The 27,958-nt window shown below is 36.7% G+C and overlaps 1 protein-coding gene across 3 annotated transcripts in view; it reads left to right on the top strand.

The window, feature by feature from the left end:
* mospd2 (motile sperm domain containing 2) overlaps positions 1-18,282 on the top strand; it is a 38,107-nt gene extending 19,825 nt beyond the window's left edge. For 2 of the 3 annotated variants that reach the window (XM_008107244.3, XM_008107243.3), the window contains exons 9-16: positions 731-901; positions 1,297-1,344; positions 5,416-5,528; positions 8,588-8,684; positions 9,551-9,647; positions 10,817-10,946; positions 14,387-14,489; positions 15,499-18,282. In XM_008107244.3, coding sequence (XP_008105451.2) covers positions 731-901; positions 1,297-1,344; positions 5,416-5,528; positions 8,588-8,684; positions 9,551-9,647; positions 10,817-10,946; positions 14,387-14,489; positions 15,499-15,645 — 906 coding nt within the window. In that variant the 3' untranslated portion in view covers positions 15,646-18,282. The remainder of the gene's footprint in view (positions 1-730; positions 902-1,296; positions 1,345-5,415; positions 5,529-8,587; positions 8,685-9,550; positions 9,648-10,816; positions 10,947-14,386; positions 14,490-15,498) is intronic. The other variant, XM_003218857.4, reaches the window with a different exon arrangement.
* The last annotated feature ends 9,676 nt before the right edge of the window (positions 18,283-27,958 follow it).

Genomic DNA, 27,958 nt, shown 5'->3' with positions numbered 1-27,958 from the left:
AAATGTTCCATGTCCATTTCTTTTGCTTTCTCTGGATTTATTTCTTCAATTTAATTATCCTTTCTTCTTCTTTTTCCCCCCCTCTGTACTAAAATATAACCTTTAACCTTTTCTTCCATGTGTTGGCTTTTTTCCCTTGCTATTTCCCACTTCCTTTCTCTCTTCCCTTCACATCTCATTCACAAACACATCCTCAGGATGGGGACAGTTAAAAGCTAATCAGCCAAACCAGGATCCATTTCTAGGGAATTCTTGACCAAAACACATAGCTGCCTCCTGTGAAATGAATTACACCCTTTGTCGGAGCCCACAAACCTTGATTATCTTCTTGAGAAAGGGAATCTTTTCTTTCGTGTGTCTGCTTGTGAAGGGGCTAAAGTGAAATGAGAACCAATTTCTGTCAGTTTAAAATAAAATGATATCTTGCCTGACCTGGTCAGCGGCAGGAGTTAAACTGTTTTAAGTGGCTCTTTGTCCTTGACAATAATATCTCCAATGTGCCATTTTCACAGAATACATATGGTAAGAATAATATGTGCTGTATTTTTATTATTTTATTACTTACTATATGTATCTTAGGGAAAAGAATCTTTCTACTTAAAGTATAAAGTTGACGCCAAATGGTGGGGAAAGGATGATTTTTTGAATGTTCACTTTTAGAGATTTGGTGATTTGCTGTATCTCTCTTCCCTGTACACAGCAATAATACACTAACTTCTTTGTGTCCTAGGATACCTTCAAGTACAGTTACCCTCCACTGGTTGATGATGATTTTCAAACACCCCTCTGCGAAAATGGGCCCCTTACTAATGAAGATGAAACTGAAAGTAAAGAAGAAATAGATATAGATAACAAGGAAAGTCTAGATACTAATGAAGAGCAAGTACCCAGTTCAAAAAAGGTATCCATGGACTGAATTGTACGTAGAAAAGAAGTAAGCAATCATTTCATGGCAGTTGTCCAAGCATTTATGTTAATCAAGAAGACTGAATAAAGCCTGAAGGGTAAATGTGGTCGTCATGTCCTCCTGTTGATGCAGAGATGAAGTCTTTGGTTCTGTAGCTATGAAACTGTGTGCTTAGCTACTGGCAGTTGACCACATTTTGTTAGATTGAATTATGTACTAATTTACCCAAAGCAGCTATCCATTTGTGACGCCAAGAGAAGACCTGCTTAGATGTAGCATTTCTTGTTGTGGTGTGGTTTGCCTCTTTCGTCAACTTTAGTGTTGCAGTTTAGAGTTCTTCGAAAATGGTATGATTTTAAAAAATCATTGTACTCCTTATTCTTGGGCAGGCTGAAGAAGCAATCCAGCATATAAGCTCTTCCATCATTTGTCCACTGGTAAGCCTGAACAGAGAACCCATCTCAGCTGTAGTTGTTCTAACATAGTTACTTCTAGCCCTAATCCAGTAATCAGTAAAATGTAGCCCCGTACTCCTTCCCTCCCTTGACCAAAAAAATAGTACAAAAGTGTGAATTACTTCTTCTGAAAGTCTTTGGGAATGATTAATCAGTGTTTAAATAGGACATCAAAAATGGAACATCAAAAAAATAGTTTCACAACCAGAAATGTTTACCTGGCTCCAGTTTTGTTGTTCATTTATGGGAAGTCTGCAGAGTATTCTTGGAGCAGAAAATTGTTTCCATTCAAGTTGGTTGACCCTGTTCTATTTATCCGGCATCTCAGGTGTGAGCTGGTTACATCTAATTCTTGATCATAGTGTCCAAAGTGTCCATAGTGGCCCTCCAGGTGTTTTGGACTTCAACTCCCAGAAATCCCAGTTAATTTACCAGCTGTTAGGAATTGTGGGAGTTGAAGTCTTAAACACCTGGAGTGCCGAAGTTTGCCCATGCCTGATACACACCTTCACACATTTATCTCAATGGCCTAGCAGTCTTATTCACATGAGACTGCATATTGAAGAAGCTTTTTATGCATTTGTAAAATGCAATTAGTCATGGTGGCATTTTGTTTTCTTACATTGCTCATATGTTACCATGGAGAGCTAAATATACCTGTTTCTGGGTTCTCTTTATAGCAGATGTTCCTTCCCACTCAACATATTTATATTTAATACACTATAGTTTTCTCCATGGTGATGTTCCTCTTTAGAAGCATGGTACTCCATCACACTTTCATATGAGTAGGGTAGGCATGTATCCATGGTGGCTGTCTCAGTTCTTCATGGCACCAACAGGCCGGGCTGTGGTGCAGGCTGGATAGCGGCCAGCTGCAACAAATCACTCTGACCAAAAGGTCATGAGCTCGAGGCCAGCCCGTGCCTGCATCTGTCTCTGTCTCTGTTCTATGTTATGGCATTAATGTTTGCCTTATATGTGTGCAATGTGATCCTCCCTGAGTCCCCTTCAGGGTGAGAAGGGCGGAATATAAATACTGTAAATAAATAGAGAAAAATGGCTATAATCTGGGTGTTATAGTCCTGACCCTTTGGTCACACTACATTATTTAGTGGATTTAAAAAATTAATCCTGTTTATTTAATTTAATTTAATGTAAATTAAAATATTGAAGGACAAACACTGTATTAGAGAACAACATTGTGTATGGTAGCAAATTACCTGCCATTCTTTACCCTGGGTAACAGAGCCTCTTCTATAAAAATCCAACAAAAAATGTGGAACAGCAATCTCTACATATTTCAGTTTTTGTATAATTCTCTAATTTTATTAAAAAGCAAGCTTGTGACTTGGATAAGTGGAAAGAAGACTTTTCTGAAGTCTTCTTTAATATCATTTTGCTTGCCTTCTCCTGCTAGTGATATGAGGCAAGGATTGGAAGATAACCGTTAAAACGTCAGCCCAGGAGTTGTAATGTTAGATGAAAGTAGTGAAACTGTTACAGCAGTTGTGTTATAAAACCTAACAACAATTTATGCCATTCTGAAACCAAAAACATTCAGGTTGTGGTTACACAGGGGAAAAGGTTTATAGAAGCAACATGGTAAAAGGCCTTAGAATATCTTGAAACATGACCATGTAAACATCATGGAAGACAACAAAGTTTCCCCAAAATTGAAAAGATGTAAATGAGTACCAAACAAATGTCCTCACAGAGGGCATTTGGAAATGCCTCCGCCTAAATGGCAAACTGAATGATTCTATTTCGTGGGACCTTCTAGAGGAGAACCCTTAAAGATGACTTAAAGAGTAAAAAGATGTATTACTTCAGATTCCTCAATTAGTTTAGAACTGTAAGTGTGAACACTAATGTTTGAATAGAGCCTTGAAGTGAAACTGCAACCAGCACATCTGTTAAGTATCATAAAATTTTATCAGTCCTGCCACATGCATAATAGAGGACCTTTTCACAGCGACACCAGAGGCATTCCAAGGGGCCAGCCTCTGGTCAAAGGAAATCTAATATAATGCCAAGTTCTTAACTTTGTGTTTTTAAATTCATAATAACTACCCTCAACTCGTTTCTGACACTATAAATAAACATCAGTCCTGTGTTAGAACCTGCTCAGCCCTACTTTTGACTACTATATAGGGCACTTCTGCACTGCCCTATATTCTAGGATCTTATCCCAGATTATCTGCTTTAAACTGAGTTATATTGGACTTCATTGCCAGATAATCTGGAATATGCAAATCTGGGATCATATCCTGGGCTATAAGGGCAGCGTGGAAGGGCCACAGAGTCGTTGACCTCATGTATAAGTTGTGATAAGGTTTTGGGACCAAAATTACGGATTTAGATATGACCTGTGGAAAAGTCAAGTGTATTTGCAGAGATGGGAAAACAATATTGCCCCCTTCAGCCAGCTGCCATTTCGTCACCCAGTCATTCAAAAAGGTCTGAAAGGGGTGCTTTTTTTAGGTTCTCCCAGGACGACTGATCTCTTGCCTTTTGCCATTTTAATAGTTTGGGTACACTACTTGCACTGACCCATTGATAAATCGACCCAGAGGTTGACTTTCTGACTAAAATTTCAAGACTTCTACATAAGTATATAGATTAAATTAAAGTGACATATGTAACACATTTCAGTAAAAGAGGGCCGGGCTAACTGCAGATAAGACTGCAGTTAGGAAATGACCTTAACTTATGTGTGTCAAATAAAATTATGCTCCTGGATTATACCAAACATCATCTTAGTAACATGATAACCTCTCCATTCAACTACATGCCTATTGGAATCTGATGAGCAATACACATGGCAACATTTTACAGTGACTGATTTCAAATGATTCTGATACTGGCCGATAACACTGTGTAACAGGATTTTTATTCCTGAGTTCTAAATGTCATTTCCTAATTGGTTCTATCATAAAAACATTGACATTTTTTATTAAACGGCAAAAACTTTGTTTTTGTGAGACATCCTGCAGCAGATTTTGCTATAATTTTTCCAATGAATATCTCATAGAATTTCAACCAATTGAATATAATTTGTGGCAGCCACAAAAAAATGTTTCTGGAGTATAACCATTTCTTTCAAAGTAGGTATGGCACAATTAAATAGGAAATAACACTTTCAAACTAGGAACAGTCTTTTTTTCAAATTTTGTTACATAATGTAATAAACAGCTATTACTATAAGGCTTTAAGAGCTCTATTCATGAATTTGATCTGCTTTTTAAAGTTAATAAAGTTTGTGACCATTACAACCGCTGTGGTAGATTCCATAATAGTGTGCTATGTGAAGAAATACTACTTTTTATTTATTTAGACTCCCGCCCCTCCCCCCACAGTTTGTGTTTACTGTGCCAAAACTTTGGTTTCATCTTAAAAACCGTATAATTGTCAGCTGTGCCCCTCCTTCCTCATTTTCCTGTTTTCTAAACTAAAGCTTCTGACAAAGAAGGTCAGTTGTTCTAAAGTTTCCTTGTTGGAGAAACAAAATGATGCATGCCTCTGTCAGGTTTATAGCACATAAATGGAATGCTACATGTATTTGTATTACCGTGATACAGACAGACAATACTATAGAGATAAGTATAAATCAAAGTTCAAATGTTATTGTTGGCTCTATTTCAAATTTGAAATGTATTGTTGAGATTTCCTTGCTATAGAATATCCCCCCACCCCAACGTCTGATTCATAGCTGTCTGTTGCTATTCTGGTTTCCTTGTAATCAGGCCAGAATTAGGGAATAGAAAATAGAACCAGCATCTTAATATTTTAATACAATTGGTCATGACCACATTTCTCAAAAATGTGTGTAGTTCTTGTTACTGCAGCTGAAGAAGAATATTGTAGAACTGGAAAAATACTGGAAAAGGAAAACCAAAATGATCAGGGTATTGGAGTAATTCCGTAATTTTTATTGTGAACATTCAGTAACCCATGAAAAGTCCATAATATGTAATTGAATCATTCTACTTCATAATGAAATATATTTCTGAATGTGTATACTGCAGTTGTTACCTCTTGTTTCTGTTTGCCTAGGCAAACCATGCAGAACAAACTCCAAAATCAGAAGAATGTGACAAACTAGATTCGAAAACAAAAAATGCAAAGAAAGCACTTACCACATTTAAAGGACCTTTATTGCATATAAGGTAACATAATAGTAACATTGTAGATTTCACATTGTAGATCATTCCATACTTTAATAGTATTGCTGTATCACTTGAACATTTCTACAATTTAATGGAAAACATCTTAAGAATAGCTTGACAGCATCTTATTCTGAGGTCTTTAGACAATCCTGATGTTACTCTGCCAAGATTATGATGCTGTTGACAAAGCTAACACCATTCGGAAGTTGAGGTGGGGAAAGGATTTCTGAAGTATATAAAAAGCTAGTTTTTATTGCTGAGAATTGTTTTTGCATTTCTATGTTTGACTCACACTACCTCTAATGTGTGCCTGCCAGTGGAATTTAAATGTCATGTACCATAACTTTCAGTCTTTAAGTGACTATGAACAGATTTATATCCAGACAAACCAGGCATTGGTAATAGACTGGGTTCAGCTACTTGCTTTCCCTCTACCATTTGTCCTGTGTGATAGAGCCTATTCCTTCTTATCTGTCAATTTGAGGCAGATGTACATACTGATATCTAGCTGCCTCCAAAGCTAATGTGTAGTAGTTTTTTAAAAATCTCAATTTCTTATATGCTGTCAGAAAATGAATACATTACAATGTGAACTGAATATAGTTGGAAACAATAACTTATATTTTCAATGAAAAAAACTTGATAAAAGCATGACATGGAAGGAATGGGGAGAAAAAGAAAAATGTGGCTGTATCTTTATGACTAACTGCTTTTTTAAGCATGGGTTTATTGTGAATAGAAACTCACTTCTTCAGATGCAGGATCAATATTATTAAGGCCTCAGTTATAAAACCTATTTGTGGAGTTTATTTATTTATTTATTACATCACTTCTACCCCGCCCTTCTCACCCATCAGGGGACTCAGGGCGGCTTACATTAAAAACAGTTGTCATCAAATTTAAAAATCCATCAAGATTAAAAATTACAATAAAATTAAGAATATCCATTAAAATATACATAATTATACATTTAAATATACATTTAAGGCGCTTTCCATGTTCATGTGGGGTCTGTCAGTAGGTCATATATTCTTATCTCATTTTTGCTGCTACTCATGCTCAAATGCCTGGTCCCATAACCACGTTTTTGTCCTCTTTCGGAAAGACAGGAGGGAGGGAGCCTGCCTGACTTCAATGGGGAGGGCGTTCCATAGGCGGGGAGCCACCACTGAAAATTGTGGAAGTGAGATAGAATGTAATTGACTCATAGTTGAAATAGACTGCAAAGGCCATCCATTCCCACCCTTCACCCCCCTGCTATATCGAAATGCATAATCAAAGTCTTCCCAACAAGGCCTAATACCTGTAGCAGCAGAAGACATGCTTTTTCCAATAAGACATCCTTTCAAATATTAAAAAATTGCTATCATTTCCCCTCTTGGCCTTCTTTTCTCCAAGCTAAACATACCCAGCTTCATGAACTGTTTCTCATTGGGTTTGGCTTCCAGACTTTTTACCAGTTGTGGTTGCTTTTCTCTGAATATTTTCTAGCTTGTCAGTATTCTTGAATCTTTGTATCCAGAACTGGACACAGTATTCCAGTGATGTATGACCATAGCAAAAAAAATTACTAAAAATTTTGAAAGGGCTGGGTGAGGTGTTACAGGTCTTTCAAATCTTTACAGTAGCTAATTAGTTTTGATATGTGAAAGCAATAAATTAGTCTTTCTAAGGGCCCTTCCACACAGCCATATAACCCAGAATATCAAGGCAGAAAATCCCACATTATCTGATTTGAACTGGCATATATGGCAGTGTGGACTCAGATAATCCAGTTCAAAGCAGATATTGTGGGATTTTCTGTCTTCATATTCTGGATTATATGGCTTTGTGGAAGGGCCCTCGGTTAGTATCCCTAGGTTCAAAAATCTGAGAAAATTCCTTTTGTGATGTAAGCTTTAGTGAGTAGTATGCAATACCACTCAATACTGCATCTGAAGAATTGGGTTTATATCCATGAAAGCTCATGCGAAAATAAAACCCAGTTACTTGAAGGTGGTTTTACATTTCATTTTTTTCTCCCTCTCTCCTTTTTTATGTTACAAGAGACCGACATCGCTACTTCTTTGAAAACTGTTGAAAGTTGATCCCCACCTCTATTTCACATTGTTGTGATTAAGTGCACACCCAAGGTCTTAGGCTATTTTATAGGCTTTTATGTATGTGTTTGAAGATATTTTTAGAAAGAGAAAAGTTTTGAAAATACATTTTAATATGAACTAGGAACATACCACCAAAGAAATAAATTCAAGAATAACCATTTATGTCACCACTATAAGTGACTGCAAGTTTATCATTGCCACATCTTTGTCTTCACCAAAGAGAAGTTTATCAGCATGTGTTATGTCCCTACTATATTTCTGGTCAGCCAAGTCTTATGGTTGCCATATTGCAAGGACATATTTATCCCCATTATTTCAAGGATACTTTAGAATTTTGGACAATAGAAAAAAATGTCCATTACAATGAAAATAGTTTATTTGACCTTCTCATTTCTTGTTCTTAATGAGTATTTAAGTTACGTCTGGGCTCTCTCTATATGCAGTTGTGCATAATTCATGTTTAGAATACTGTATGTCTGACTCTTAAAGCCTCGTGATCAGCTATGTGCATCCATTGTCGGAGTTGTGTTTCTGGAACAGCTGTTGTAATACAAAATATCTGAAGATAATCTGATTGGTATTCATAAGTTATACTTTCTACCTACCCAAAAATATTACATGCAAACTCTTGGTTTGTTCATGTGTAGTTGAACAAATATTTTGTCTATTTGGAGGACAATGATGTTTTGTTCAATCATGTTGCATTGTTTTAAATATGTCTGAAATCCCAGAAATCAGTAAAATGAGTATAAAGTGAAAATTTCCCAAACCTCTTTTAAAACCCTTCAGCTAAGATAATACCAATGCCACCTTTATGCTTGGTTAGGACTAGAGTATGGCCTCAGTACTATTAGGTAATTGTTTCAATGTGTATAGCCTTTATTTTAAGAAAATACTAAATGTACTATAAGCTTGAAATAAAAATACTTACGGTAAAATTCTTGCTGTTTTTATTAGCCCTGCAGAAGAGCTGCACTTTGGTTCTAAAGAAACTGGAGAGAAGAAATGTTTAATAGTTCTAACAAATGTGACTAAAAATACAGTGGCATTTAAGGTAATAATATTTAATTTACATAGTCACTCTCCTACTGTTCTTTTTCCTGAAAGTTTCCAGAATCCCTCATTTTAAAAGCTAGATGGTCTTCAAGATGGATTTTCTAACTGTTTATACATGCAATTAATTTGAATTCTTTAAATGCATTTCTGATGTCATGTTTTAGTAGTAGCACTAAAATGTCAGTACAAATTATACCTGAGTAGGAACATGGTAAGATATTTATAAAATTATTTTATGGAAATAGCGGATGGGGAAAGTAAACTAAGAACTTGCGGTCACCTAATGAAGTTAATTCCACTGTTATCTTTCCACTTGCAAGCAAAGATGTTTCTATCCTGACTAGCACTTGAGCTGCATTGCTGTTTGGAGAGGTTTTAACTGGGTTTTTGTTGTTGTGTTTTACTCACTATTAAATTGCAATTCTATTTCTGTTATAATTAATCTTCATGAGTGTCATTTTAGGAAGAAAGATAGACTAAAGATTTAATTTATAACTCAATAGTCTTTTCTAGTATTTTCAAGTGGCAACTTATAAAAACAATATAAAAGATCCGACAAAGCCAAAGTCTGCTGATGTCTGTTGTATATTTAATCTAAATCAAATTATGTCCATTTATATTACATTATTCATTATATTAACATTTATTGTACAGCAGCTTATGTATTCATATTTAAAATCAGAATTTACCAGGTCCTTTATTTTAGAATGTGTGCTCATTCTAAAATACAGTTCATGAATTGCAAATATGAGGAAATAGGAAGCATATCTGCATTGTGCTATTTATTTATAACAGTCAAAATGAGACTTTTAAGTAGTAAAGGATAAATGAGAAAACTGATGTATTTATATTACCATAATCTAGGTGAGAACAACTGCTCCGGACAAGTACAGAGTGAAGCCAAGTAACAGCAGCTGTGAACCAGGCACATCACTAGATATAATAGTATCTCTTCATGGCGGTAAGTAAAGCATTGTTCTGTGATTTATTAATGAAATAAATAGGTATTGTTTTGCATATTTCCTTCCGTAAAGTTTGAATTCCAGGAACATGTACTGGAAAGTCAACTCTCTTGAAATGACATAGCTGTTCAGTCTGTGTATACTGAGCTGTACAGTACCTGTGCAGCATTAAGGGTAGTTATTTTGAATTATATTCTTGGCTTGAATATGAATCTTTTTAAAAAAAACTTTAGCATGCTAGTTTTTCAGCCTTCAAAAATGGATATAGGACTGAGCTGTAGAGTAATGAATTAATAAATGGTCGTGGTGATACCAACATGTACTAAAAAGAACATCAAACAATACAGTAAATACTGTGTAATGTGATACTATTGCACAAATCATTATTTTTTACTCCTTGCTATTTTTAATTTATTCTTTAATTTGTCTACATATTTCACATTGGCTGGATAAGGAAAAGGTATTGTAAAATTACTTTGCACCTACCAAAATAGGTGAAATCTGTTGTACTTGTGGTAGTATCAAGAAATTGGGCCTTCTGTTGTTAGAATGGCAGAATCCAATAGAACAGAGACCTCCCTATTGTGACCCCTGTTTTTCAAATGGCCCTGAAGAGCTGACACAAAGGCCTGCAAAATGGAGGGAAGGAAATTTTGGCCAACGGAGCATTGGATTTAACCCTGTCAAAATGGCTCTCTCGTAGTTAAACATTATTTCATGTTTTTTAAGAAGTTTGATATGGAGTGTATTGCTTAGTTATTACATGTTAAGGCAACTATATTTTTAGAGGACATTAATATATGACATTTCTGTCATTTAAAAAGATCACTCCAAGTTTTCAATTTTACTCAGTTAATCCAATGGCCAGGGGATGCCATGGTGGTTTGTCATTCTACTTGAGATTTGTTAAATTGATATATACAAAATCAAATACGGAATATACACTGTTTCTACATTTTACTTCTCACAGCCTTCTTTTGCAATACTGGTTAATTTGCAGGCCTTGCTTAGTGCTTCTAGTTATGGTACATCTTCTTAGGCGAGTAGCTCTCCATATAATATATAATGTAGGGTTTTTTTTACATTTTCCTCATGGTGCATTAATTTTTAATGTTACGTAAAGCTTAAAAAATAAAATTACCACAGCTACCTTCTGTTGATTGAGCAGGTTGTGCAGTTTCCCTTCAAGACCGTTTTCTGATTATGGCAGCAGAAATGGAGCAGTCCTCTGTAGTGGGAACACAAGAATTGACTCAGTTTTGGAAGGAAATCCCCAGAAACAAAGTGATGGAGCACAGGTAAGCATTTTTGTTTTTGTTTTTTAGAAGGTTGCTATAGTACAGTCTAAAATAAATTTGAATTGCCATTTGTCACCATCTTTCATGTCCTTCATTTCTTAGCAGAAGTTGGTGAAATCTGAAACCAATGCACTTTGTAAGCATTCTAATTAATGTTGCTATATACCAGAAATGGGCAAACTTCATCCTTCCAGTTATTTTAAACTTCAACTCCCACAATTCCTAACATTCTACCAGCTGTTAGGAATTGTGAGTGTTCAAGTCCAAAACATCTGGAGGGACTAAGTTTACCCACGCCTTCTATAGAGCTAGTCTAGATATTAATGGTTTAGAAGCTTTTCAGGTAACAAGGGGCAACAAGGCAACAAGGGGATCAGCAACTCTTGATCTAATCTTAACAAATGTGGAAGACCTGATCAATACAGTTGAAGTGGTTGGATCCTTAGGGGCAAGTGACCATGTGCTCCTGCAGTTTGCAATACAAAGGAATGCCGAAACTAAGACAAGTCAAACACGCATTCTGGACTTTAAGAGAGCTGACTTCCAAAAAATGAAGGAATTACTGAGCGGCATTCCATGGACGCCGATATTAAAAAACAAGGGAGTTAAGGACGGATGGGAGTTTTTCAAAAGTGAAATACTCAAGGCGCAAATGCAAACAGTGCCAACAAAGAAGAAAAATAAGACAAGTGCAAAGAAGCCAGAATGGATGTCCAAAGAACTTCTAACTGAGCTAAAGCTCAAAAGTGACATGCACAAGAAGTGGAAAAGGGGAGAAATCACCAAAGAAGAATTCAAACGTATAGCCAACTCCTGTAGGGAAAAGGTTCGCAAGGCTAAAGCGCAAAATGAGCTCAGGCTTGCCAGGGACATAAAAAACAACAAAAAAGGCTTTTTTGCTTATGTTGGTAGAAAAAGGAAGAAAAAGGAGGCGATAGGGCCACTGCAAGGAGTAGATGGGGTGATGGTGACAGGGGATAGGGAAAAGGCAGAACTGCTTAATGCCTTCTTTGCCTCGGTCTTCTCACAAAAAGAAAGCCATCTTCAACCTCAGCAACATGGAATGGACGAAGGATTGGGGGAAATCCAACCCCAAATAGGGAAACAAGTTGTCCAGGAACACCTGGCCACTCTAAACGAATTCAAGTCCCCAGGGCCAGATCAGCTACATCCAAGAGTATTGAAGGAACTAGCGGAAGTTATTTCAGAACCACTGGCAATCATCTTCGAGAGTTCTTGGAGAACAGGAGAAGTCCCAGCAGATTGGAGGAGGGCGAATGTGGTCCCTATCTTCAAGAAGGGAAAAAAGAACGACCCAAACAATTACCGTCCGGTCAGCCTCACATCAATACCAGGCAAGATTCTGGAAAAGATCATTAAGGAAGTGGTCTGCAAACACTTAGAAACAAATGCGGTCATTGCTAATAGTCAACACGGATTTACCAAAAACAAGTCATGCCAGACTAATATGATCTCTTTTTTCGATAGAGTTACGAGTTGGGTCGATACAGGGAATGCCGTGGATGTAGCATATCTAGATTTCAGTAAGGCCTTCGACAAAGTCCCCCACGACCTTCTGGCAAACAAACTAGTAAAATGTGGGCTAGACAAAACTACGGTTAGGTGGATCTGTAATTGGCTAAGCGAACGAACCCAAAGGGTGCTCACCAATGCGTCGTCTTCATCATGGAAAGAAGTGACAAGTGGAGTGCCGCAGGGCTCCGTCCTGGGCCCGGTTCTGTTCAACATCTTTATTAATGACTTAGACGAAGGGTTAGAAGGCACGATCATCAAGTTTGCAGATGACACCAAACTCGGAGGGATAGCTAACACTCCAGAAGACAGGAGCAGAATTCAAAACGATCTTGACAGACTAGAGAGATGGGCCGAAACTAACAAAATGAAGTTCAACAGGGACAAATGCAAGATACTTCACTTCGGCAGAAAAAATGGAAATCAAAGATACAGAATGGGGGACGCCTGGCTTGACAGCAGTGTGTGCGAAAAAGATCTTGGAGTCCTCGTGGACAACAAGTTAAACATGAGCCTACAATGTGATGCGGCAGCTAAAAAAGCCAATGGGATTTTGGCCTGCATCAATAGGGGAATAACGTCTAGATCCAGGGAAGTCATGCTCCCCCTCTATTCTGCCTTGGTCAGACCACACCTGGAATACTGTGTCCAATTTTGGGCACCACAGTTGAAGGGAGATGCTGACAAGCTGGAAAGCGTCCAGAGGAGGGCAACTAAAATGATTAAGGGTCTGGAGAACAAGCCCTATGAGGAGAGGCTTAAAGAGCTGGGCATGTTTAGCCTGCAGAAGAGAAGGCTGAGAGGAGACATGATAGCCATGTACAAATATGTGAGGGGAAGTCATAGGGAGGAGGGAGCAAGCTTATTTTCTGCTGCCCTGCAGACTAGGACACGGAACAATGGCTTCAAACTACAGGAAAGGAGATTCCACCTGAACATCAGGAAGAACTTCCTCACTGTGAGGGCTGTTCGGCAGTGGAACTCTCTCCCCCGGGCCGTGGTGGAGGCTCCTTCTTTGGAGGCTTTTAAGCAGAGGCTGGATGGCCATCTGTCGGGGGTGCTTTGAATGCGATTTCCTGCTTCTTAGCGGGGGGTTGGACTAGATGGCCCTTGAGGTCTCTTCCAACTCTACTATTCTATGATTCTATGATTCTATGATTCCTTAGGAATGTAATATATAATGTTGATGTTTAATTGACGGTACTTTTATTTACATGTATAGTACAGCTAATCTGTTCATATGATTTTGTGAGAGGAGCAAGCAATTGTGACCCTTCATATGTAACTGCAGCTTTTATGGTTATGTGTAGACTAATACAGAAAACACTATTCCTGAGATTGTCTCTCATCATAGAGATGTTGTCTTTTCTTCTCCTGAAGATTTGCATGGGACATTGAGGGAAATCTGTGCAGGCAGGCATTTAATCCAATCCATGTGTGTCTTATTTCAGATGGGGCACCTCACGTTTTCCCTGCATGTTGCACATTCTGAATTACCTGTCTCTCACTATCATTTCTGTTAGTTTGCTCCCTGGTTTATCAAACATAAAAGAGAAAACTCAGTGGCACTAATTACTTCTAATATCTATGTATATGTATACGTATTACCTATCCCGATTTTTTCAAGTTGTTTTCTTTGTGATCCTTGTTTTGAGCAATAACAGACTAATTAGCTGTTATTTGGTCCAGGCACTGCTATATCGAATGGTCTTCCACTTTGTTGTGAACATGCTATAGTTGGGGGAAAGTGCAGAAACAGAAATACAAGTTGCATTTTTGAACATAACATTTGAAACAGATGTCAGCAAACAACTGAAATCACTACACAAGAGGAAGAACGTGACTTTATTGATATGTAATTCTACCAACTATAATCATTGTTAAAATGACGGAGGATTTCTTTTCAGATTAAGATGTCATGTTACTGAAAGCAGCAAACCTTCTACTTTAACATTAAATGAAAATACCTTGAATATTCCTGCAAAAAGCAATGAAGATCTACACCTACAGGTAACAAATGTATTTATACTTATAGAATCCTCCTAAATCTAATGGATAGTGTAGTGCACTGTGGCTTTTCAGGATTCCCCATCTTATGGGTTTTTATGGATCTAAAAACCAAACCTGAAGGTTGGTAACCCTCCCAGAGTTTGTTGTGCAACTGTAAGAAAAAGAGTGGAAAGCAGTTGACTTTCTATGTGTCCACAGAAACACGTTGCTTGGACATCTTTGGATCTTATTTTTTTTCCCTTTGTCTTGGAGTCAAACTTTAATAGGTACTAGAAATGAATCCATGGATTTTTTGCTTGTCTTTCCTTTTAAGCAAGCCCATCTGAAGCCCAGCTTTCCATTATATTTTTCCAAGGCCTCTTGTTTCCTTCTTAGACAAAAAGGAATAGGCTGTTAACATAAGACTTAAAAGTGCAGTTTCTATAGTATATCACAGCAAAATTGTTATTGGTCTTGTTGTGTGCCTTCCAAGTCTTTTCTGACTCTAAATGAGTTTTCAGGGCAGAATTCATTCAAAGTGGGTTTGCTTTTGCCTTCATATGAGGCTGAGAGTCTTCGACTTGCCCAGAGTCCCCCAGTAAGTTTCTGTGGCTGAACAGGAATTCGAACCCTGTTCTCCTAATATCCTGGTCCAATACTCAACCCACTACATCATGATGGCTCCCACAGAAAAATCAATGCTGTGTTAATCAATTTTTTACTATTTTCAGATTTATTTTAAGATGGCTGGTATATTGGCAAATCAACTTTGAACAAATTCTGTTCTGTTTCAAAAAGAATCTATGTAATGTGAGAAAGAAAATAATTGCTAGCTTTTCATACTGAGTGTATGTGGGGGAGGAGGGGCGAAATGATAGCTAACATAAGATTAAAATATAGTCATGGCTTATACAGCCATGCTGTTATATAGTAGAACAACAGGTGATCACTAAGTGCAGATAAATAGATGTAAGGGGAAAAAATTAGGTCATTTTACCACCAAACCTTTTTTTTTTCTACTTTTCCCCAGCTAACACAATTATTACAAGCCAACACAAGACTTCGAGAACAGATTGATCGCTGTGTCTGGTTCCAGCAGTTGACTCTTCTGTTGGTGTTTCTACTAGTTGCCAGTACTGCATTTTGTTTCTATCTTTTGTATCCTTCAAGCAGCTAAAGAGCGGTGCCCTATAATACATGCTCTGTTGATGTTAGTCGGTTGGGGAAAACAGCCCGTCCTATTCTATGGAGCTATAGAATTGCCAAAACAAGATCTGTGGAGCTTCCCAAAAACTAAAAGTCACAGGGCTAAGATATGCCTTGAATCAGCATGTGGAGTGACATCATCAATATTATTCCAGTATAAGAAGAAGAGCAGAATGTTAAAGAAGACATTTTCACTGGACAGTGTAATAATTACTCATAACAAGATGGCCATCAGTGCTTATAATTTAATATTTTCTTTTTTCTGTCATGCAGAGATGTATAAGATGTATGAAAATAATAATTTTTGTACAGAAAATGCAACATTTCCTTTGAAATGAAACTGCAAAATGATGTAATAGGCTTCCTTGTGTTGATTGTGCATAATGTATGTGTGTACATAATAGATAATTGTAGACATAATTGTTCAGCTGATAGTTGAAGACCTTCATCCTAATATTAGTTCTCTCTTCTTTTTCATATTTTCCAGAATTACTACAGTTTTTTTACATCAAACTATATTATCCAAAATGTATCTTGTAGCAATACTTCCCAGAATTTTCTGCTATAGTTCCAAAGATTTAGGACTTTCTTGTTACACATTGTCATAGCTACCTGTAAGGAGTACTGCTCACCATGATCTTTTAAAAAAATCTCTACTAGCTCTGTGGGAAACAGATCCCCATTCCATAATATTGACTGAGTTTCCTGAACTGAAATGGCTAGCATAGGATTGCAACTGCTTTTTTCCATTAAGTTTTGATGCTGACTTCTTGCTCATGTGTTATAGAAGACAGGTTCGTATAAATGTAGGGCAATAAGCATAGTACCACAACCTTTGTGACTAGATTTCAGAAAAATTGCTGAAGGCAATTTCTTCCTGAGCTACATTCAGTAAATCATGTGTAGTATTAATGACTAGAAAGACACAAATAATTGTGAAGAAAATTGTTATTACTACTACTTGAAAAATATCTTAGCAACAGTTTAGAAAAGGGGTAGTATTAAAAGCATAACTATAAGCTATCTGTTATGTACACACATTGTGGTTATACTCCAGCATAGCCTCTCCATGAACTTCTTATTTGGTTCTTTGTGTGAGAGAGGGGATGGTCTGTGAACACACAAGCATTTTTTGCTGCTTTTTTCATGTGTAGATCAGAGAGTCTCTGAATACACAACTAATATAATCTTTTCTTTTGCTTCTCCACTTCACTTCAGTTGGGACTAAGCACTCATCACTGAGCATTGCATTTGCACTCCAAATGTCTATCACAGACCATCTCAACTTGGTAATACTGTGAACTGTCCTGCTGTTGGGTCTTTTTTTAATAAAGACTAATTATTGTTGTAGACCACATTCCCCATAAAGTCTTGCAAGTTTGAAGCATTGTGTTTAGTAGCCTTAACTGGGTTATGTTTGTTTGAATGGTTGACATACTGAATTTTGATTTGCTTATTTTGCTTATGCTCAGGCATGATGGTAAAAGACCATTTGGGAAGACATAGTTTGCTGCCCTATTATCCAGTTTCACATTTTTCCTAGTTCCAAATCTTCAAATTGAGAAGAAGGTACAATGACATAAAGAAGTATTTCAACCTTCCTTCTTTCAATAAATGTGTCTTCTATATTTAGAAACTGATACAGATTTTTGATCATTGTGAGTAGAATCTGTAAAGAAGATCATAGACCTCTATACAATAATAATGCAGGGCAGTTTCAGTCCAAAACAATTATATTTGATATGAGAGTTCAAGTATCTTTATAGGATTACATTTCTAACTCGTGGAGCTGTCGTAAGTTGCCTTATAATTTGTTATAGTTAATTATAGGTTTCTCAATTGTTCTGAGATTCATCTCTGTGTTGCTAAAGAAATTAGCAATTTCAATTTCATAAACAAGCCAAAACAGTTTTGAATTATTTGTTCTTTTATAACAGATTTAACAAGCCTGGCTTTCAATAAGCTTAGAACTAAAGTGTTCAAACTTCTTATGACATCCTAAGATCTGTTATACAAAATAATATAATTCTTCTCTCAAAACGTTTGTCACTAAATTGGATTGAATTTAATTGCACTTTATTGAACATGTTTGAATATTGATAAAACCTATGCCAATAAATATTCTTAATATCTGGTGCTTAAATATTTTCAGTATTTTATTACTATATTCATATTTTCTATGTAAAATTGATTGGATAATGTTTTCTATTTTAATATGTTATAGACAAAGAACTTCATTTGTGAAATAAATAAAACTAAGACCACAGTGTTCGTTGCAGTTTATTGGAAACATCCACACTCTTATATAGGTGTTTTTAAAGGCAAATACTTTTTATCTTGGTCTTCATTTGAATAGCTTGAATTTACAATTTACAATATCCTTTCTACTTAAAAGCAGCTGTTTGAAGAATAGTGTTTGATTTATTAAGAATCTCTAACTGGACTCCAGCATCACTTATTTAAGAAAAAAATCCTTTGGCTGCTAGTTTTGACATCACAGTCTTTGTATATAGTTGGCATATCGAAAATATTTTGTGACAAATGCTGAAATACTTAACTTGGTTCTATATTGTGGGCCTTGAAAGAATAAAAAAGAATTTTAAAAAGCTTCATGTGTTCAGCAAGAATGCCTCAGTCTATTTTAGAAGATATTTTCATTTGTAATGTTTGTGGGTCTTTTAGGAAATTAATTCAGATGTTATAAATATGTTGCCACTGTTTTGGCATTCTGTCTATATCTTACCCAAGAGAACTGCGCCAATATCTGGGAAAAATGAAGAAAGCATCCAAAGATTTTTATTTTTATTATATTTCCATTATGTTTTGAATTTTTCTTGAAGAGTATTTTCTTTTACAACATTTATTGCATCACTCACCTCTCTACTCTAGTAATCTGAGGACACTTTCTAAAAGCTAATTCTCTCTAATGCCTTTTAAGAGCTTTCCTACTTCTCCATATGTCCTTCCTTACCCGTGACTGAAGTGCCTCCAATTCTACCATTTCCACTTTCAGCTTTTCTCTCTTGCTACCTATAGGTTTGGAACTCATATAATACACCTACCATTCAGTTGCCCTCTTCAAAATTGCCTCCTTCAAAATTATCTGCCTCTGATGCTCTTATTCAGTCTTGAAATCATCCCTATCTATTGGGAAATCCACATACATGTAACTACTTGCTCAAATTCTTCCCACATTAATTTTGCCTTTCTCATCTCTCTTGGTGTTTTGGCTCCGAGTTGTTACACTGCAAATTATGTTGATATTATGTTACTGCATCAGCTTAGATCACAAGTGAGCAAACTGCAGCTTGCTGGAATCACAGTCACTTTTCCCTGAAGATTACTGTTCCAATACTGCTCTTAGTAATACAGTAGAGTCTCATTTATCCAACATAAACGGGCCGGCAGAATGTTGGATAAGCGAATATGTTGGATACTAAGGAGGCATTAAGGAAAAGCCTATTAAACATCAAATTAGGTTATGATTTTACAAATTAAGCACCAAAACATCATGTTAGACAACAAATTTGGCAGAAAAAGGTAGTTCTATATGCAGTAATGCTATGTAGTAATTACTGTATTTATGAATTTAGCACCAAAATATCACGAAAACATTGAAAACATTGACTCCAAAAATGCATTGGATAATCCAGAACGTTGGATAAGTGAGTGTTGGATAAGTGAGACTCTACTGTACTTACAAAATGTTGATTTAGGCAGTGGGGTGGGGAGTAACCATAAATGTGATGCAGTTGTGGTTGCTGTTTCCTTGTTAATAGTGCTGTGAAGGGGGGGGGAGGCATCTCCATTGAGCTTGCTGGAGGGGAAGTCTTTTAACATCCTCTGTCACCATTTCATCTGCAACTGAGAGCCAGCAAGGATTGAGTACTGGATCACAAGCCTGGAGACCATAATGTGGATTTCCACTTGGCCATGGAGACCCATTGAATGACTTTTGTCAGGTTGTGTTCTCTCAGCCTCAGAGAAAGGCAAAGGCAAATCCCCTCTGAACAAATTTGGCCCAGAAACCCCTGTGATACTGTAGGTTCATCTTAGGGTTGCCATAAATTGGGAACAACTGGAAGCAATAAAAATGGCACCTAGATGGGAGTACCCAAGAGCTCGCTGTACCCAACATCTCCTGATTCCCGTTCACTAAGGGAAATTTTAAACAAGATCAGGAGCATATAACCTTCCAGCTGTTGGGCTCCAACTCCTGTTAATCCTCCCACTGCCATTGCTCAGGGATTGATGGAGGGAAAGACAAATATCTGTTTTGTTTTCTCCATAATCAACTGTGTATTCAGATTCAAAATGGAGTTCATATTTAATCTCCCAAACTCAACTTAGTAAAAGAAATTCACATTAAAAATGGTTTTTAATTTTCTAATTTAACCACATTTAACCAAATGAAATTCCCTTTTGGCAAAGGAGAAAATTGCTGCAGAGCAGCTCTCTGGTCAAGAATTTGCTGTACGTTCTGTGACTATAAAATGTGCTCTTACATCAACTATGTGGTATATTTTCAGGGAAACCACAGTACCCTTTAATATAGCCTATGCTGTTTGAAATTTTGTAGAGTAAAACCAACACATTCACTTAACCTAAGTATAATATGTATCTTGTGCTTACATATGAATCATATCTAGTCAGGTCAATGTTCTGTATAAAAGAATAAAGTATATATGATTATGCCTCCTTTATATAGACTTATCAGGTGCCAAGAAAAATCACTACAGGCTCTGGCTTTTTGATGAGAAGAGAAGCAATTCCATCCTAAAATATTGGACAATGTTATTTACTAGATGTGCTTTAGAAAGACAATCAGGGACCTTGCCTATATGTACCATTGGCTGTAACAAGAACTGTGTGTATTCTAGGATTACAGAAGACAAAGTGGCAACTGAAAATGAGTTCTGAATTGACTATTCCAAAATTCTCTGGATGCTAAAGAGAATATTTCTTTATATCTTCAGTTTGAAAGTTCCATGGATAATCAAGGTTACAGACGCCACATGAGGCTTTGGGAGGCTTCAGGGGTCACACTTAGGGGTTCCAAGGGTTATATGAACCCATGGGCTTCAGAAGTGCAAAGTGTGACCCTAGGAGCCTCCCAAAGCCTGTGAACTAATTTTTTTTAAAAAGGTTGGAATTGATTTGGGGGTGACTTCCTTTGCCCTCAGGTTGCCCAGTATGTGTCCAAATCACAGTAACTTTCCTCTTCCAAAGCCACACAGACATCCCAAATACATGAAAGACAATTTTAAAATCAGTCCCCCAAGTTGCCAAAAATGGTGGCTAAAGACTGCTGAAAAGCAGAGAGGATCAGAGTAGAAAAATAGTCCCCGCCCTTGTGTAGTTGCCCACCTGGATGTTAGTGTTAAACTGGGACTGGGGAGTCCTAAATTTAAATCCCCTCTAATGCCTGGTACCCATGGAATGAGAGGGCCAGTCACCATCTCTCAGCATAACTCAGAGGATAAAAATAGGGTTTTAAAAAAACATGCATCTTGTCTTGAGCTCTTTAGAGAAAAGGGAAGATATAAATGAAACGTGAAATAATTAGAATTCCTAATCTTACTTAGACAGTTGGTTCTGCCAAGTCAACACTAGTAAATAGTAATGTGTTTGGGTATGAAGAATAATATTCACACTGGAAAAGATAGAACTTAATAATTTGGAGGTGGAGAGATCTATTCAGGAGAGGCTTAAGACTATTATGAGGAATGCTGATAAAAACATAGGTAATATCAAAATAATTTGTAGTTCCATAACATCAATGCCCTACTTTTTAAGCAAATGACTTCCAATGTTAACAGCTTGAAGTAAAGGGATCAGAGAACAGAGGGTTATCATTTCAAGAAATACAAATGACTAGAGAGTGAGTACAAACAGAATGCTAAGATTTTTCATTCATTTTACTAGCCTGGCACAATTGACAAATTACTAAAGCAGAAGTCTAACTATTCCAAATGGCATCATATTTGTCACACTTACCGGAGAGCACAGAACTTGTGGAATACACTGCAAATCCATGAAGAAAAGTGAGGAAAGTAAGGGAATCTTCCTTTTTTTCTGAGCAATGGAAATAAACTTAATCTGACACTGATGTAGATAGAGACAGTGTCTATTTGCTGTTACAGAGTCGAAGTACCAGTATCTTGAGCATTTGCCACCTCCCTGACTTGCATCGCTTCACATGGAACAAATTATGTGACTAAGACTTCTGTAAACTCATGTTGTGACTAAAACTTTGGTCAGAGATGAAAAACTGGATCTGCAACCTACTTATTAGGCAACCTTTCCATCTAGCAACCTACTATTCTATTAGATATATTCAGTGCTCCAAGGGTTAGTCCTTTATGGTGTAGCTTTACTTAAGAAAAGACTAAATACTTCATTCAATCCTGTTATCAAAGGTGTGAATGAGGAATGGCTGACTTTCCTGATGTTGTTCAACTCCAGCATGACGAATGTGTGTTGATATGTATTGTAGTCCAGCATCATCTTTTGGGGTACATATTCTCTCTTCTCAAGAATATTTTAGGATTTGTTTAGACACTGAATTTTGAACAGCTATAATAAAAAACATAAGCCATGGTATGCATGACCAACAAATGAGAAAAGTACTACCAAAGCTCAGAAAAATCTAGTTTAAGTTCTGTTTCACTTCTTTGTTTACTAGGTATGGTATCTACATTTATTATATTTCATTTCATTTATATCCTACCAATATGAAACTCCATTTGGAGGGGAAATGTACTAAATATAGCAGTTCCTCTCAGCCAACCATTCATAATACTTGAGATGGATTCAACCCCTGGGAGACCGCACTTTCCCCACTGCTAATTTGAGTACAGGAGTATTTGCAGGTTTAAAATTCTTATATATTTTTCAAGGTTTGCTACTTGCCAAGCTAATACTTAAGACCACTGGAGAAACTTTTATAAATGGAAATTAGCCTTGTAACTTCCTGCATTTTATTAATTGCATGCCTGAATGTAGTGACCTTGATTAATGTATATACTCACAAATAACTCTAGAATTTTTACTAAAAATCAGTCCCAAAACCCTGAGTCAACTTATCAATAGATCACTGTAACATTTTTGAAACTATCACAGGGTTTCCTGGCAACATTTGTTTCCCTTTACTATTCTCTAAGTCTGAAAGAATGTGACCTGTTCAATATTACTCCATGGTTTCTATGGCCAAGAGGGGATTTAAACCCTAATTTCTAGGATCATAGTCCAAAGTTCAAAGCATTACACAATGTCTGGCTCATATAGTCAATAGTACTCATTCATTTATTGGTTGTAGAATTAGCTGTAAAAAGTGTCCATGAAGAAAGAAAAATATGCATTCTGGGAGTGACGTGGGCGCAACGGCTGAATCCAAACAAACACTAAAACTCAGGGTATGTTTAAAAGGAGGCGTGCATTTCATGATACAGCCATTTCCATCCTTAGTCCAGATATTATACATTTTCCTAGACATGGTTAGATTTTGACAAGTCAGGGCATACTATAATAAGTGGTTGCCATGCAAAAAATACATCTACCCTGTAGTAACTGTGCCAATCATAATCTTACACTTCTGAATCTGCCTCTTTCAGTTCTCTAAAATGTATGCTCAGCACACATTGCCTACAACAGTAGTTGACAACTTGTGCATCTTCTGACATTGTGGATTAGGAGCCCAATCATAGTTCACCACTGGTTATTGCTCAATGCTGCTGATAGAAGTTGCTGTCAAAAACCTGAAGCCCATATTGTGATCACTTTTACTCCTTTCACATCTGTTTAAGTTGAGCTCAACATAATTTCCAGTGTAGGCTTCCATCTCAAAGCCGCTTCATTCTGTATTCCAAAAAGTAACTTAGATGAATAATTATTCAGTCTAAGTTCTCTTCTGAACAAGGTATTCTTTCTTCCTGTGCAATACCTGTTTTAAAGGAAACTGTTCCAAAATAGTTTGTGTCTCAAATGTTTTATAATAGCCAAGCATTGCTGCTTTAAAAAGGCAACCTGCTAACTCTTCAAGTGTAAAAGCCTTGTGTTAGAAAATAGATCAAGTTTCCTACAAGTAAGTAGGTGATATTACTTTGTCCTCTATCATACAGAAATTGGTTACTCTCTGATTTCATATTTCTCTGACTTTCCACACCCAGTAGCCAATTCCATGTTTTCTGGCTTAAATCAATCCACATAGCTGTCTTTTATCAAGCAGAATTACATTTTCAAGTACTTCTACTTTTGCTAGAGATCAAGCAAAACCTTTTGAAACAGATGTCTGATAGGACATCTGTTTCAGGAAGGAAGGAAGGGAAGGGAAGGGAAGGGAAGGGAAGGGAAGGGAAGGGAAGGGAAGGGAAGAAGGAAGTTGGGGGGTGGGTACTGTCTCAGAAATGCCCCGAGATCTTTCCCATTATTTTCATTTGACAAAAAGGTACCAGCAGTATTTATTTATTTTTATTCTCACCCCAAAGGGGACTCAGGGCAGATCACATTGTACACATATAAGGCAAACATTCAATACTGGAACATAAAATAAACAATAAACACTAAAATCGATTATCTCCACTTTAAAATCAATTGTTTAAAACCATCTCAGGCCAGACATACCGAATCCATTCAGCAGGGTAAATTTCCTATTGTTGCCTTATTGCACTGTCCCAAAGACTTGGTCCCACAGCCAAGTTTTTACCATCTTTCTGAAAGACAGGAAGGAGGGGGGCTGATCTGCTGTAGTACATCATGTATCTGCTCTAGTACATCATGTACATCATGTGATCTGCTCTAGTACATCACAGAATTGAGGATAGTGGGGCAGGTTGATGGTTGATGCCTAGCCCTACGTATGGATTTTGTCCTTGTCTGAAAGAAAGAATGAAGGATAATCTTTAGAGGCCCTTATGCAAGGTAGTAAATTGCCTTTTATGACTTTAAATGGAATGCAGAAGCTCTACATCTCTGATACTCTGCTTGCTGTGACACTTGAATTTGCTATCTTTAGGTATTCAGGAGAAGGTAGCTTTTACAATGTGACCTTCTGCAGCACCATCGCTAACTCTTTAGCAATTTTCTGAGCTCATTTTCTCAGCAGGGGAAGAGAGCAGTCTAACACATTTAAAAACAAGAGACAGAAACTGGGGCAAGGCTTTGAATTAGCTTCTTAAGCTCATGCAATCAGCTCATGCTCATCCAATGCAAAGATTGGAGAAGTTATGTTTTGTACTACAGCTCCCAGAATCCCTATGTTCTTGGAACTGGACTAGAGTAATTTTTCCAAACTCTAGGCTATTGATAACATTTATTATTTTTCCTTTTCCTTGGACAATATGAAAAGCAATCCTAAAAGAGTTCATCTATTCCTGTTTTATTGTTATTATTTTAATATTTTAATTAAATTAATTAATTGTATATGTATATCATCTGTTTGCTAAGTGGTGCCCAAAGAAGCTTGCAATACAAATGGAAAGAAAACAATGAAAACAGTATGGAGTGCAAAAGTTTTAAAATTTGAAAACATCAGTGTAATGAAAACACTGCCTTTTATGGCAATAACGTAAAACATAATTAAAAACAAACAATATACATAATTTGATAAACATTCACACCTAATAGTAACATCAACAAATGAAACTTAGATCAGGAAGGAATAATAATAATAATAATAATAATAATAATAATAATAATAATAATAATAATTATTATTATTATTATTATTATTATTATTATTATTATTATTATTATTATTATTATTATTTGCCAACTGCAAAAGGCCACCCTGCTGGGATCTGTGCGCATCATCCGAAAATACATCACACAGTCCTAGACACTTGGGAAGTGTTCGACTTGTGATTTTGTGATATGAAATCCAGCATATCTATCTTGTTTGCTGTGTCATAATAAAATAATAATAATAATAATACTTTATACCCTGCCACTATCTCCCCGCGGGGACCCGGGGCGGCTCACATTGTTACAAAAGTAACCACACAAATACATTAGCACAATATACACAGGTTAAAACACAATAAGGTAATAAAACAAAAGTTAAAACAAAAGTTAATACAACAGTAATGATATCAAACAACTACCAATACAATTCAGTCAAACTTCATAGGTAGAGGGACTGCAGCAACAATATAAAGATAGAATCATTAAATTAAAATACCCAGATAAGAGGGACCTAGTAAAATTCAGAATAGAATTATAATGAGGCTGGAATTCCATAGTCCTGGGGCAGACGTCTTTCTCCTTGTCTTCACCAGACCTGAAGGGTTGATGGTTACAGAGAGAAATCATGGCCCTGAATATTGTAATATTCAGGCTGGGTGAAATGGGGAGATAACGCCTTAGTTTCTCTCACTAGTCAAACAAATACTTTAAATAGTGACAAGTGGGACATGAATCCATCCCCTTTCCCTATTAATTATCTCTAGTGATAGTATACAACTATTCAGTGTTAGGATCCATTTAGCAATAATAGCTTACATACCACTTTTCAGAATGTTGGTGTAGATAAAACTGCCCCTGCTAGTAATTAGAATCATAGAGTTGGAAGAGCCCACAAAAACCATTTGCATTTTAACCTGATCTTGCATCACGCTCTACAACCTGCTCCTCACCATGTGTATTTGAGAGTGCACTCTAATGTTAACTCCAACTAGAATAGTACCATTTAAATGAACCGAGACTGTTAGTCAATAATATTATATGCCCTGTTGGTTTTGAAGGGTTTATTTTAGCTGGGAAATTGTGTTCCCTCCAAGATTTTATTGCAAGGCTGGATATCCACAAAAGCTCATGCTATAATGAATCTGCTAGTCCTAAAGACTGAAGAGGACTCTATTACAGACTTTTCTCACTCTAGTCCTTTAACCATCGGTTTCACTGGTATGACATAGTAGAAAGGTTCCGCTGATGTTCAAGAAAAACATGTGCTTTTTGGCTCAAAGTCAATTGATCCTCTTTCACTGCTAGCTTTGGCAAAAAGTTAGGAAGCATGGGATGGACTAGCTTCTCTCACAAAGAATAATGCAAACTACAATCACCTGAGACTTCATTAAGCAGTGAATAAGAAAGCTGAAAATTATTTTAAATGGACAGTTAACATAGGAATTAAAAGTGTTAAGGTTCTGGTTCAAATCAAGCCATCTTCTGAAGTGATATTGACCAGAATTCACTGAAACACTTGTGAATATGTAACCCAGAGTTATGCATTCATAACTGCTTTGTATGCATGTCCTTTACACATTCAGTTTAGAGAATACATACCCCCCCCCCCCGTCTACACTGCTATATAAAATCCAAATTATCTGCTTTGAACTGAATTATATGGCAGTGTAGACTCATATAATCCAGTTCAAAACAGATGATGTGGATCATCTTCTTTGATAATCTGGATTATATGGCAGTGTAGAAAGGGTCACTGAGGCTGTGAAAGTCCCTGATCTTCACTTACTGGGAGGCAGCTGCTGTAAGCAATCAGGTACTATTTGCTTGACCATCAAGAAACAGTTGGATAATGTCTTCCCCACCACTACCACAGGCTATCTCTGGTGCAAGGAGGAATTGCAAAAGGGACCTTGCTACACTAGCAACTCTCATGGGAGAGGATGGAAGTGTCACATCCCGTCTACACTGCCATATAATCCACATTATCTGCTTTGAACTGATTATATATATAATTATAAATATCATATAATAATATATTATAATAATGTATTATTATTATTATTATTCAAATTATTATTTTATTTAATTCTGCCCAGTCTTCCCATGGGGACTCAGGGCTACACTGCCATATAAAACCATATTATCTGTTCTGAAGTGGATTATATGGAAGTGTAGACTCATATAATCCAGTTCAAAGCAGATAATGTGGATTATCTGCTTTGATAATCTGAATTTTATTGCAGTGTAGAAGGGGCCTTAGTCTGCTGCTTCCTGATCAATAGGGGAACAGACTCCTGTAACTTGCAGTGGCTGTTTCCTGGTAAATAAAGATTTATATGTAGTAGAATTAAGGTACAGTATTTAGCTATGTAACTGACATGGTTCGTAGCTAACCATATGATATAGAATCACAGATTAGCTCTTTTGATTCCATCTATCCATGTTACCACAAAATCGTATTGGATGGATAATAGTGCTAATATGATAAAAAAGCAAGAGCAATTTAGTTCCAGAAGTTATTCTTTCTCAATGTAGTAATACAATAGGCCTGGGTGAAATGGGCAAGAATAGTTACAGCAAGTAGTACAACCCACACACATCTA

The sequence above is a fragment of the Anolis carolinensis genome, chromosome 3 (assembly GCF_035594765.1).
Source record: "Anolis carolinensis isolate JA03-04 chromosome 3, rAnoCar3.1.pri, whole genome shotgun sequence".
NCBI classification, from domain to species: domain Eukaryota; kingdom Metazoa; phylum Chordata; class Lepidosauria; order Squamata; family Dactyloidae; genus Anolis; species Anolis carolinensis.
The sequence above is the reverse complement of the archived record's forward strand: the minus strand, read 5'-3'. Positions and strand labels throughout refer to the sequence as shown.